This window comes from Haliotis rufescens, unplaced genomic scaffold (genome assembly GCF_023055435.1).
Source record: "Haliotis rufescens isolate VD_foot unplaced genomic scaffold, xgHalRufe1.0.p SCAF_10, whole genome shotgun sequence".
In the NCBI taxonomy this organism is placed as follows: Eukaryota; Metazoa; Mollusca; class Gastropoda; order Lepetellida; family Haliotidae; genus Haliotis; species Haliotis rufescens.
In genome coordinates this window covers 1,297,985-1,312,769 of record NW_025963780.1, presented here as the reverse complement: position 1 = coordinate 1,312,769, position 14,785 = coordinate 1,297,985, and the positions used below count along the sequence as shown (strand labels likewise).

The following is a 14,785-nucleotide window of genomic DNA, read 5'->3' as shown; positions in this document are numbered from 1 at the left end:
TACTGACACTGAAATTGTGTTCGAATCCATCCATCGATTCAATCAATCGATTCAATCAATTGATTCAATCAATCGATTAATCGATCAATCAATCAATCAATGGATCGATCGATCGAACAATCAGTGGACACATATTCTTATGAGGTGGGCAGACATAGTTCCGACAGAAGTTTCTTCACAAGAGTGAAATTTCGATTTTGTGTATTTCAGCCAAATACATCAAAATACATAGTAAATATTATTTAAGGCCTGTTGTGATACATTTAGAACGAGCCCATTTCACCCTGACTTTGATGGTGTTTCGTGTGAGTGGTGAAACATATTAACATTTGTTTCCTTAATATGTTTCAATCTACACAATGTTCGAATGTGCATAACATAATTATGCTTGGTGACTTGGTTCATCGGTGCTCATAGTATCAACCACTGGTTTGTCTGACCCAGGCTCGATTATTTACAGGTAGCCGTGATATAGCCGACATAATTCTGACTTTCAAATTGGCTTTAAACAATCAACGAATACACAATTGTAATCAATATTATTTTTTCTTGATTACTTTGGAATTTTATCTCAGTTTGATTTACTTAATCTTGCATTATTAAGGTGATATATTTGTAATTGCATTACCACCTTATCCCTTATTACAATCAGTATTATCGAAACACTCACTCACTCACAATTACCCTTGTGTCAACGGTATAGCTATATCCGGATATGACGACATCGATCAAACATTAGAATCACACACCATATGAACAAGAGACGGAATACGAAGAAGTGACATCATGATTTCATATTTTCAATGTCAATCAACAAATTAGGACTAAGCGATGTAGGGGAATAAAGTGATGTACCTACAACCTTCACCACTTCGGGAACAGCCGCATCATAACGGTTTACTGACTGTTGGCTTACCGACACGACTCAATTAAATTAACAACCCTTTAACAGTAGTTTAGATATATCAAGGCGTGTCAGCTGACATGGAACGAAATTCACTAGTGTGGTATGGCAGTGTAAATACTGCAACTGTATTACGGTGCTTCTTTTGAGATTCAGTAGAAGTTCATTGCATTGTATTTGGTCAATGATTAGTTGTCAGGCAGGTAAAACTATTTCATGTAAACAGTGGTGAGGAAGTTATTATATAGATGCTAATATTATCAGTAAACGTCCGGAGTAGCATGGATGGATGTGCAGCGTTAAAGAAACATGTGTAATGAGATGTTCAAGTGACATTGGGCTGGTTTGGCACTTTGTGGAAAATGCTGGAAGCTAGTTAGACTATAAATAGTACAGCGGGCGTGTCCTTGTCTCATCTAACATTTCATCTCACATTTCATGTGACATTACATCAAGACCAGCTTTCGTGTGAAGATCACATTTCACCCTGTTATTCAGCCTAGTCCTATCTCGAAATAGACCACTGTTGCGGCGGGGTGATTATTATTCTTGTCAATGTCATTTCCACTGCTCTCACATTTTATACCGCCATTGAATATTGTACTAGCACTTTATTGTGTACTGCTATTGTAATTGCTGTGCAATAATTTGTATTGATTTATATAAACCTCATTGATTTTGAACTATATATGCTGATTGTATACCATTTTGGTTGGTTGTTGGTTTCACACTCAATTCTGTTACGTACAGATTTCTGGGTTGACATAGTGTTCACTTTGGGAGTCGACACGTAACACAAGTACGATGTGGTTAAAACGCAAAGTGTAAACTCAATGGACAAACGAGATAATTATGGCAACATATGTTGACTCAGAAATGACACCGAACAGAGGTATTGATTATAAATCAATAAGCGTCACAGCGACGCCTGCGTGAAGCTGGGATACTGCACATGTGTTCCCTGGTCGATGGCCAAAGTGATTCATCATATCCACGCTATCCACACATGTGAGGACGACCTGCCTGTCTAGCCCGAAGATCATGGGACCAGGATTGTGCAGGTAATGGATGAACGTGTCCTGTGTGGGTGATGGTAGCTTGTGTGTATAGTTTTAGGAATAAGGGTGTGGATTTACATGCTATGGAACAAGGTAGCGTGTATGTATAGTTTCAGGAACAAGGGTGTGGATTTACATGCTATGGAACAAGGTAGCGTGTATGTATAGTTTTAGGAACAATTAAGGGTGTGGATTTACAGGTAACGTAACACGGAAGCTTGTGTGTATAGTTTGCGGAATAAGGGTTTTGGATATACATGTAATGTATTACGGTAGCTTGTGTGTATAGTTTTAGGAATAAGGGTTTGGATTTACAGGTGATTGAACATGGTAGCTTGTATGTATAGTTTCAGGAACAAGGTTCTTGGATATACAGGTAATCCATTACGGTAGCTTGTGTGTATAGTTTGAGGAATACGGGTTTGGATATATATGTAATGTAAAACTGTAGCTTGTATGTATAGTTTTAGGAATAAGGGTTTGGATATACAGGTAATGGAACAATCTAGCTTGTATGAATAGTTTGAGGAATACGGGTTTGAGATATACAAGTAATGTAATTACGGTAGCTTGTGTGTATAGTTTGAGGAATAAGGGTTTGGGATATACAGGTAATGGATTACGGCTGCTTGTATGTATATTTTCAGGAATAATGGTTTGGATATACGGGTAATGGAACACTGTAGCAGGAATGTATAGTTTTAGGAATAAGGGTTTTGGATATACAAGTAATGGATTACGATAGCTTGTGTGTAAACTTTTAGGTATAAGGGTTTGAATATACAGGTACTGTATGAAGAAGTTTTTCGTAGGAGGGATGCAGGTCTCGAATGTATGGGCAGCGGATGAAGAGAATGGATGTATAGTTTAATCAATATGGGTCTCGGATATGAGTGAGTGTGAGTGAGTTTGGTCTAACGCTTTCAACGGTATTCCAGCGTGTCAGCTTAATGTGAGAGGAAAGCCCGAAGTGATGCAGGTCTCAGACGTTTACCACAAACGTAGAAACATAATCAGGGCGAACCGGGTTTCGAACCCACAATCATAGGTTTCTGGCGTACCCAAGGGACACTCTGCACATCGTATCGCGACGCCTTAGACGACTGGACCACCCGTGCCCCCAGAATTTGATGTCAAAGGTACTTTAGTGTACGGTTGAGGAGCAAAGCGGTCAACGGTCTTGCTCGCCACAAGAAAGTCCTGGGTTCACCACCGTGATGGAATATTGTTGAAAGCAATCAAACAACTTCCCACCCACCCACCCACCCACTCACTCACTCACTCACTCACTCACTCACTCACTCACTCACTCACTCACATTTCCGGGAGAAACCAACAGGATACTGAAAAACATTTACACTTCTTTTCGTTTTTTGGTCATGATGTGGGTGGTCGAAACGAAATTAAGAATTTGCGAATATTTCCTTAAATAATCACTAAGCGGGTTACTGACTTATCCCAATTCTCCTTTCATACTAAAAATATTTCAGTTTTAATTTAACATGTACATTCGTACATTTTGTTTGAAATTCCTTTACGGAAAATTTTAGCAGTTATTTATATTTTACATAAGTAACTGTTTGTGAAATCCTTTAATGAAATTGTTAATTTTGTCCTGTCACGCTTCCTCATCAGCACTTGATTTACTGCTGGCACAAGTATCATGAACCTGTAGTTCCACATTACAGAAAGTCATACATTGCCAAAAACTACATTATATATTTTACTTAAAACATATTTGTTGATTAGAATGTGAGACACCCCCAGCACAGCTTTTGTGCTCAAAATACACTGACGCTATTCCTGTTAGGTCTTAAAAATGTCATACATTACTATCTTCATTTTCTTAGAAATAACAATTCAAAACGTCTTCGTGCGGTAATAACAAGATTTACGTTTCTTGTAGATTCGCGTTTCAAGATGAGGAAACTGTTTACATGTAGGCATGCGTCGGTCAAGCTGGGACATTTCTGTGCTGGATTCCTGTTTGGTATCAGCACCGGTTTAATCAAAGTTGCATTGCACGAAGGACAAAATACTCAAAAGTCAACTCCCATATATGCGGAAGGTGATTTTACGAAGAACATGCGGAAACTGACTGGTAATACTTACTACTTAGCTAAACGAGCACATTTTTAAAGTAAATTCATCAATGGTTAGCACTTGAAGTACATGCATTAATGCATATTTCATTTGAGCTGAAAATGCATTAAAGTATATCCTCATCCCAATTAAAGGTGAACTTAGTTCAAATAAATTGGCCGTCCCAGTTAGTATAATTCAAGTTGTTGAGACACATGTTTGCTAACACCCATATTACAAAAAACTACGTTTATAACGAACACGCTTATAACGAACTTACCGATATAACGAACTTATTTTTTAGTCCCGACCAGTACATATGCTGTATGTGTGCTTATAACGAACAACGGTTATTACGAACGAAAGTTATTGGTCCCCTCGAGTTCGTTATAACCGTAGTTTACTGTATAGTATAAATCTTGCACTTATTAAATACCCTAATTTCACATGGACAGTGTCTTAGTTTCACATCTGCACTAATAACAAAGTCTTAGTTTTACAAAGGGACGCCAGACCCTGGGACATAATCACACGGAACCTCATAATTTTTTTATTTTATAATATCGGACCGCCTCCGTGGTCTAGTGGTAGAGCGTCCGCCAGGAGAGCGGAAGGTCCAGGGTTCGATCCCGGCCGCGTCATACAAAAAGACGTTAAAAGATTGTACTTGTTGTTACCCTGTCTGGCGCTCGGCAGTAAGGGGCTAAAACAAGGACTGGTCGGCTCGGAGTCAGTATACTGTGTCTGAGTGGGGTATTCATGTTAAACTGCGGCATGGTATCTCAGTGAGCTAGCACTATAAATCGGCATCAGTCCGGACTAGTACAAGCAGCCACACACACACATACACGTGCATGCACGTCGCTATATAAGTGCAATAATCTTGGACGCGACGTTAAACCCAATTTCACCTCACCTTAGTTTCACATCTGCACTAATAACAAAGTCTTAGTTTTACAAAGGGACGCCAGACCATGGGGCATAATCACAAGGAACCTCATATAATATCTATATATTATGTACGTTTCAGGCACCAACACTGAACTTGAGCTGAAGAATACCCGGGTGATGTGCATCTTTTACAAGAAGAGGGCAGTTAATCTTTTACACCAACTGCGGATTGCGAGGCGATCCTGGACGAACAAATGCACGTCGGTGTTAGTCTTCATTGACAGCTATAACAGAACGATACCAGCTGTGTCCTTCGACAGACTCCCTAACTGGGTTAAAATAAGCCAATCAAATCTCATTACAGGATTGCGATATGTGTTTGGAAACCATTTCCATGATGCTGATTGGTTCTTCATATCACGTGGTATCCCTTACGTCATTATGGAAAACCTACGTCACTTCCTGTCAAACCAAGATAACAGCAATGCCGTTTATTGGGGACATAAATTGAAAAGGAGGACATTTGTCAAAGAAGTCATATACCCTGATGATTTTGCAGGAATTGCCTTGAGCAAACAGGCTTTGTATCGTCTTGGAACAAGGGGGCAGTATCAAAGAGTATGTAATGAAGTAGACACTACAGAAGGAATAATGTTTTCAATGTGTATGGCGGGCCTTGGGATACGGTTTGGAGACACACGTGACGGAGAGAACAAGAGCAGATTTCTCCTGTACAGTCCAGGATCCTATCTGGATGACAACCTACCAGTAACACCATGGCTCGAGGATCTGGAACTTGGATTATCGAGGGTGAGGGGACGTCTTGGGCTGATGGGTGTATATTAAACTGTAAAACTGTCATAAAATATTCTTTTTTATCATATACCTTAACATCAAATGGTAACTTATTTATTTCCAAGTGGCGGCAATACATTTTCAGTTTTGTTGGGAAGACATTGTCACGGAAAAGTTAGTCGAGCAGACGACGCACTAAGGGACATAACTCCAACTTCTTACATGTACCACTCGGGCTGATCGTCCATTTTAAAAAAAGCATTGATAAGCAAAATGATTTCAGCCCATCTGGGTGTGTAATATGGTCCTTGTTACATCCCTGTGACATGACCGTCTTTTGTTGGCTGATAGCACATGTCATTATAGGTATATGTAAATTATTTTATATGTACCAAGTGATGAAATATTATACACATCTGAAACAATGAAATCGATATTTCTCTCGTGTAAAATAATACTAAATGGAAAATCAGCTTGCTTCAATGACAAAGGTTTTCATAACAAAGTCATGAAGATCAGAAATACATAATACATTGATTTTACAAATTTATCAATTTGTATTTTCATGAGTTCCGAGTGGAATGTCAACTTCCCAGTTGTTAGTGTTTACCCCGCTTTTAGCACCATTCCAGCAATATCACGACTGGGGACACCAGAAATGGGCTTCACACATTGTGCCCATGTCGGGAATCGAACCCGGGTGTTCGGCGTGACGAGCGAACGCTTTATCCACTAGGCTACCAGACCGTGCCTGATATGATTGACGTTACTATTTGTAGTTATGAGGCGGTTGGGTAGTCTTGTGGCTCATGCGTTCCCTCGTCACGCTGAAGACCCGGGTTCGACTCTCCACAGGGGTACAATGTGTGAAGCCCATTTCTGATGTCCCCTGCCGTGATATTGCTGGAATACTGCTAAAACCACACTCACCCAAATAGTGGTATTTGGGCTGTACATTAGCCTCGCACGGAGGGAAGGCGTCATCTCATCACGGTGAAGACGGCGGTTCGATTCTCACAATGGGTATAGACCTGCAGAACTTCATTGAATAAAGTGAGTGAGTGAGTTGGGGTTAAGGCCGCTTTTAACAATATTCCAGTTATATCACGGCGTGTCAGCTTAATGTAGGAGAGAAGCCCGAAGTGATGCAGGTCTTAGAGGTTTACCACTTCGGTGAAACCAACGAGCACGGGTATGGTGCTGATAAACCTAGAAATATAATCGCGGCGAACCGGGATTCGAACCCACAATCATAGGTTTCTGGCGTGCCCAAGGGACGCAACTCTGCACAGCGAATTGCGGCGCCTTAGACGACTGGGCCACCCATGCCCCCTTCATTGAATAAAGAATATTGTTAATGTTAACTCCGGATCTTGTTTCAGCCGTCAACCCTGATCAGCAGCAGTTTGATTTCATTCGGCAGGGCTCCCGTGTCCCGCTACCCCGGCTTTACCTATACCATCCACAATCTGATCACAATCAGCAACGAAACATGACTCTCGCAGCAGGATGAGTGGATGTTGTTTTCTGCCACACAACAACATTGTAGCTATATGTTACGGATGTCTTCAAATAATCAGATCAGATCGAGACTTCCAGTGCCATCATCAGCAAGGATCCACGTCAGCGTATCCTGCACCACCGGTGGCACCCATCACAAATACATGCAAAGACAAGCCAAGTTTATTCCTGAACAAACACGCCACAATAGTCACGGACCCCTGAATATCAGGAGTAGAATAGGTCTTCAGCAACTCATGCTTGTCTTAAGAGGCGACTAACGGTTGGTCAGGCTCGCTGTCTTGATGCATGTCATCGTATCCCAATTGCGTGGATCGATGTTCATGATGTCAACCACTAGATTGTCTGGTCCAGACTCGATTATATACAGACCGCCGTCATATAGCTGGAATATTGCGTTTTGTATTATTGTGTAAAGGGCATCGTGTTGCCTGTATGCATGTATGTACTTTAAGCGCCCGACCTTCCTTTGTGGGCGATAAAGTAAGTTTGCCCCAAACAAGGAAACCTTTGGTGAAACAGGCCGTAGTAATATTTTTGTAGTCAGCCAATTAAGGGTTATTAAGTATTGGATTAAGTTACTTAGAATGATGCCTGATAGATACCAATATCAGTGTTACAAAATGTTGTTGTTGTTTTTTTTTTCTTTTATTGTTTTTAGAAAGACGCACCTGTTACATAAATGAAAATAACATACTTCTCACTCACACATTCACTCCTGTTTATATATCATATTGCAGTTTAGGAAAGTACATGGTCTCAAACAGTAAAATCTTAAGTACAAAACTAAAACTAAATTGAAAGCTGCTCCTCATTTTCGAAAAGTTGATGATACAGCATCCAAGCACCATAGATTTTTTGTTGATTACCTGTCTTGAAAGCAATATCTTTTTCAATATTGTATCGTGAAAAAGCTTCCTATTTCTAAACATGAAAATAAGGTTTTGTATTTTGGAATTTCGTCCATAAATATAGTATTTTGCAATTAGTAAAAGTAAATCAAACACTTTATCTGTTTTTATGTTCTCTTTAACTCCAAAAAGTATCAATTCTGCACAAAATGTCATATTATAAACATGAAAGCACTGGTCTATCCACAATGACACTTCATCCCAAAATTGTTTTATTACATCACATTCCCAAAACAAATGAGTAATTGTTTCCTTTTCATTGTGACAGAAGGAGCACAAATCATTCTGAGCATAATTGAGTAAATACAGAAAAGTATTAGTGGTGAGAATTCTGTGGGTAATTTTGTATTGAAACCCTCGCAGTTTGACATCCTGTGTTGTATTGAAAATTTTATTACAAATATTGTTCCAGTTTAAGTTTTCAAATTGTAATTCCCACTTTTCCTGCCCTTTAGTTTTTACTTCTGTAGAAACCAATGAAAAATAAATATGCTTTGAACCGGACTTTGAACTACAAATAGTTTTTACCACACAGCGCTGATCCTCCACAGAATCTGTTGGAACTCTAACTAAATTTAGAGCTCCAAGGTATTGTTTAACGCTTCTAACAACACCATAAAACTCCAAATAGGATGAACAAATACCATACATATCATTAAATTCCTCACATGACAGAAACTCCTTATTGGCCTTGACCAAGTCTATAATTTGGGAGACGCCCTTCTCAAACCAGTATTTCAAGAAAAATGATTTCCTATTAATTTTAATATAAGGGTTATAAAAAATTGGTTCAGTTAAAAAACTACTGAAAGATTCTGGCTTGATTTTCTTATCAAGCACTATAAATGACTGAAAACAACTTTTCCAAAACTCATTACTTATCAAAGATAATTTTCTCTCAAAAAACGTCACACCAAACTCACCAAGTTTACACAAATAAGGATATGTAGATTTGAATAGGTGCTTCCATTTTTGATCACCTGAGGACACAAGTCTCCTTATCCATGTGGCCTTAAGAGATGTTACATATGAAAATATATTCACCATACCTAAGCCCCCTTGCTTAACAGGTTGACAAACTTTAATCCTCTTTACTTTGTCTCGTTTATCACTCCAAAGAAATTTAAAAAGCATAGCATTTAAAGTAACAAGAAAATCATTTGGGGGATCAGGCAGTGATAACAATAGATAATTGAGTTTTGAAATCAACAAGGATTTAATGATTGCCACCCTACCAATTGGTGTAACTATCCGTTTCATCCACCTATTCATAATCTGTTTTAGCTCAAATAATTTGTCTTTAAAGTTCAACTGAACCATTTTTTCAGATTTGTGCAAAATTTGACTCCTAGAATTCTGAACTCTTCTGGATACCAACTAATAGGCAAATCATCTTTGAACTTTTCCTTACAACCTCTCTTGGAGCATGGCAGATAACTTGAGTTTTATTATAGTTAATCTTAAGACAAGATATTTTGGCAAAACAATCAAGAGAGTTAATACATGATACAAAGGAGGACTGACTACCATCAAGTAATAATTCCATATCGTCAGCATACTGACTAAGAAGATACTCACTACCGTCCACAAGGATACCTTTGACATCTCTGTTAGAACGGATCATATTGGCTAGTATTTCTGCACAGAGAATAAATATATACGGTGATAATATGTCACCCTGTCGGCAACCGCGTCTGATATTAAACCAAGATGACAACTGACCATTGATAGACATACAGCTTGTTATATCATTGTAAAATACCGATATATATTTTCTTAAATTTTCACCAAATCCCCAAAAGGATAAAGATTTGTCTATAAATGACCAAGCAATGGAATCAAATGCCTTCTCAAAGTCTATAAGAAGAAGCATACCAGGAATGTTTGATTTTTCTGTACATGAGATGGCATCATAGATTAAGCGAATATTGTCACCAATGTAGCGACCTGTCATAAAGCCAGTCTGATCTCCATTAATGATAAATGGCAATCTTGATTTGATTCTATTTGCTATGCATGAAGATGCCAGCTTATATGAAACATTCAATAGTGATATGGGCCTCCAGTTAGTTATGAAGCGTTTAGGCTTGTCCCCCTTTGGAATACAGACAATAACCCCTTGTTTTTGGGTAACAGAGAGTTCACGAGATATTAAACCACAATTCAATGATCGCAATAGAAATTGTCCAATATCTTTCCAAAAGAATTTATAAAATTCAGTGGGAAAGCCATCTGAGCCTGGGCTTTTGTTATTTTGCATATTTTTCAAAGCTTTTGCCAGCTCATCAAGAGTTAATAGATCTTCCATCTCGTTCACATCACTTTTATTAAAAAAGGGGAGAGAGTCTCTGTCTAACAGGGTATTCAAATCACAATCTTGCACCATGTGTTCTTTGCTACTGTATAAATTCTCATAGAAATGGCAGCTTCAGCAATGATGTCACTTGAATTTAGCAATGTGGTGCCATCGTTTAACTCCAAATGAGTCATAGACTTGCTTACAAAATTCCTGTTCTCAAGGTTACAGATATAGCTGCTAACTCTTTCACCATCCATAATCAACTTAGTTCTAGATCTTATGGCAATTCCAGTCATCTTGTGTTTCCTAATTTCCTCCAATTCTTTTCTTTTATCTTCCAAATCATCAAAATTAATAACACTAGAAGTTTCAAGAATTTCGATCTGTTGAATCAGGTTTTGTTCTTTTTCAATATTTTTTTTTCTTGAAGGAAGAATAAGAAACTGTTTTTCCTCTGATTTCCAGAAGCAGGACTTCAAAGAATAATTGATCATTTATATTAAACTGAATTTCATGATTAGGTATATCATTAATATTTCGAGCATCACCATACATTTTAATATACTGCGATTTAACCTTTAAAATAGTTTCTTTCACTAGATCTATGTAATACTTATCTTTCAACAAAGAAGTATTAAATTTCCAGTATGTATTACGCTTTGGACAAGTTTGAAATGAAATACTCAGATCAATGATTGAATGATCAGTTCTTTAACCTGCAGTGATTTTTGCCTGTGTGGCAAAAGAAAAGAGTCTTTCTGAGATGAGGAAAAAATCTAATCTTGCTTGTTTTAAGGGTGACTTTTTACGCCAAGTAAACCTTTTGATTTCTGGATTGAAATCTCTCCACACATCTACCAAATCAAAATCACCAATTAATTTTAATACTTTTTCACGAGCACGAGGGTAATTGATATTCTGGTAATTATGAACATCTAGTGACTCATTCTAAACAAGATTCCAATCTGCAGCTAAAATATAATCCTCATTTCCCATGACACGAGCTTGCTCTTTAACCTGCTCATAGAATTCTGGCGAGTCTAAATTGGGACCATAAATATTCACAAGTGTTACCCGTTGATCACTAATAGTTATATCTAATATAAGTAAGTTACCATTGTCATATAAGTCCTATGAATCTTATAGTCCACATTTTTATTAAACAAAATCGCAACACCCCTTGACTGGCTGTTTTTTTAATTGAAGATGCAATCAAATCCCATCTCTGATCTTATAATTGGTTCTTGTTCTTTTGTAAAATGTGTATCCTGCAGTAGATAAAATGAGTATGCTTTAGATTGTAAAAAGTTAAAAACATCCTTTCTCTTGGCATTATCTTGCAGTCCTCTACAGTTCATAGAGCAACAGGTAAAACCTAAGATAGCCATTGTCAATAAAAGATTTGTTCACATACACAGAGGCCATATGAAAGATTGAATTTACACACTTTCTACACAAACATACACTTTCACAACTATCTGAAGGAAAAGCTTTAAAACCATAAATGACTGAAATAAAACTCACACTTGCTTCTACAAACTTCAAGTAAAGCATCGTATGATACAAACTGGCACCATGTGGCTACCACCAGAAACAAGGGGTAAAATCTTCACCCAAAAGTATCAGTGGCAAATAACGGAAAAGACCAGGAGCAAAAATAGCTCATAATGATAAGTAAGAAGCACACAAGTGTCAAACCAACACACAACTAAATACTTTCTAATGTGAAGCTAACATCCCACATTCACAGTTACTAGTGATTCGGTTGAATATTTCCTCATGCAATATTCACTTGACCCATATCACTATAAACTAAATTAGGCTGTGGCATACAGCGAGTAGGCACTAACATAGTAATATAGAGAAAAGTAGAAAATAACCAAACTAACACACTGTCCGATATGTAATTTACGAGTTTTACACACTTACAAGTTCTCTATTGATCAAAAGTTTAACTGATGAACTAATGATGCAATGCATATAAGACTTATATCTGATATTATGCAAAAAGGTCTTATCATTTTATTATCTCATACAGTAATTCTACAGTATACTAGTTTGTTTTTTAATATATATCTGCAGTTTTTTTGTGTTGTATTTATTTTCATAACGAAACAACGTGACAAGGGATCTTCACATACATGTCCAAGAACGAGATCAACAAACCCGAACATGTTGATGTGCACTAAAATAAAGTTAGCACTACATTTGTGATTTATAACAAAAGAAATAAAAATTGCCCGAGAGAATGGGTCACTCATCATCAGTAATTCTACAGTGTATTCGTTATGTTAAGCTCACCTCCCAAAAAGCGGGTATCTCATTTTATTTTTCACACCTTATCCATGAAAGAAATATTATAAGAATATCGTCCTTTCCACGAGTCCTGCGGGCCGCCATTTTGAATGGTCACGTGACAGACGTACACACCTTGGTCATGTGATATGCAAAATACCAATGTAAAAAGTTCAAGATTCGTCTCCGGTAACACTGTGAAACAACGTGACAGTAGATCTTCACATGTCCGAGAGCGAGATCAAGAAACCCAAACATGCTGATCTGCACTCAAATAAAGTTAGATTTGTGTTTAAAGAAACAAATAAAACATTGATCGAGAAAATGGGTCACTCATCATCACATACATTGACTTTAGCTAGGTTAGATTCTTGGTTCCTCGTCCTCATTGAGAGTTTTCCATGCGCTCCTGGCATCCTTTCTGTAATACAGGGTAACAACGATCCCCTTTTCGCGAACCTTTGCATGTAGTTGTTGTTTACGTAATTCAGCGGCTTTTCGTACCAGGCGGCCACGAAGTTTTTTTTAAGTCGACAGGCAGGTCTGTACGAACACTGAGCCGGTCTTCCGCCAATTCCCTCCCCACGGAATAGGTAGTCTTCAAAATGAGATCTCTGTCCTCCATGCGCACGAATTTAATGATGATAGGATTAGGTTCTTCGTTCGGTGTGAATCGAGGGAGTCTGTGAATATTCACAAACAACATGTTGTACACCGCATGTGAATCCAGGTGTAATTTATCCTTGAAAATGTTTCTACAGGCCTTGTCAACATCTGTGACTGTATTAGGTACACCGTAGATTAGTAAAGTTGGATTTACGGGAATACATCTCTGAGATCAGTAGCTTTTCTCTAAGCTTGTCGATTTCGTCACGGAGGCGTTGTTCTGACGACGCCATTTTGTCACCAAGGTCGTCGATAGATTTCGACATAAATTCCACCGACGACTCCACTGAAGATACCCGTTTAAACAAGTCAGCCACTTCTTCTTTAACAGAGTCGATCTTGGAACATATCTGACTGGTCTGTTTGTCCAATTCCTCGCAAAGGAACATTTTCAAGTCGCTGGGTTCAAAGTCAGCAGGCGGGGAGGACGAAGGTGAATGTAAGGGCAGAATAACGTCAGAGTTTTCCTCCTCATCTGTCAGCTCCGGGCGTAAATACGAGCTGATTTTATGTGTAGCAGTACTGCTGGTGGTAGATTTGTTGTTCTGTTTGTTTGTATTTCGTCTCCCCGCCATGCTTGTGTAAAGATTGAAGTGGATTACCACGAGAGCGCCAGTCGCACGTCTTTACGCTTCGAGCGCCATACCGGAAGTTCCAGTGTAACAAAATGTTAAAGGTACTTGATGATAATGGTAAAAATATTAGGGTTTCAGGTGTCAGAGATCTAGATTTTGTAAGCGGCTTATCAAATATATGGATTTCACAAGATTTGGGAGACCCACAGTTTATCATAATTACTAAAGGATATATTTTTTGTCAACAGTGGCACCAAAATATTTCTGTATAACTTTGTTTTAGCAATTACAGAAAATCATTGTTACAAACTGAAAGATACCTTGTTAATAAGAGCTTATTATAAACTTTGAATTTCTTTGCACAATTTTAATGCAAATGTATGTCGTAGGTCCAAACGGTACCGGTGATATTAAGAAACTCTTTTTGTACAAGTTCATCACCTAGAGAAGTAGAGGATGAAAACTATGTCTTACTTGTATGTGAAACGTATTCCCAATTAAGTACAAGAAAACATTGATGCAGAGCATCAAAGTTCCCCGCCATGTGTGATGCCTCACAAACGCATAATTATGATGTTACTGAAAGGCATGATGGAGCATAATTAAATTAACCACAAATAACACAACGCTGTTGTGGTAAAAAATATTATTTATTGGGCAGTATTGGGCAATACAGATGATACCTTTGCATAGGGTAGGTCTATTTAAAAATGGTTTCTTGTTTAACGCCGCACTCAGCAGTATTCCAGCCATATGACGGCGGTCTGTAAATAATCCAGTCTGGACCA

General features: G+C 38.1%; 1 protein-coding gene across 1 annotated transcript; it reads left to right on the top strand.

The window, feature by feature from the left end:
* Positions 1-1,786: 1,786 nt before the first annotated feature.
* On the top strand, positions 1,787-7,226 carry LOC124145438 (glycoprotein-N-acetylgalactosamine 3-beta-galactosyltransferase 1-B-like). The gene is made up of 4 exons (XM_046515200.2): positions 1,787-1,965; positions 3,869-4,063; positions 5,075-5,745; positions 7,113-7,226. The coding sequence occupies exons 2-4, from the start codon at positions 3,883-3,885 to the stop codon at positions 7,224-7,226; spliced, it is 966 nt and encodes a 321-aa protein (XP_046371156.2). The 5' UTR covers positions 1,787-1,965; positions 3,869-3,882.
* The last annotated feature ends 7,559 nt before the right edge of the window (positions 7,227-14,785 follow it).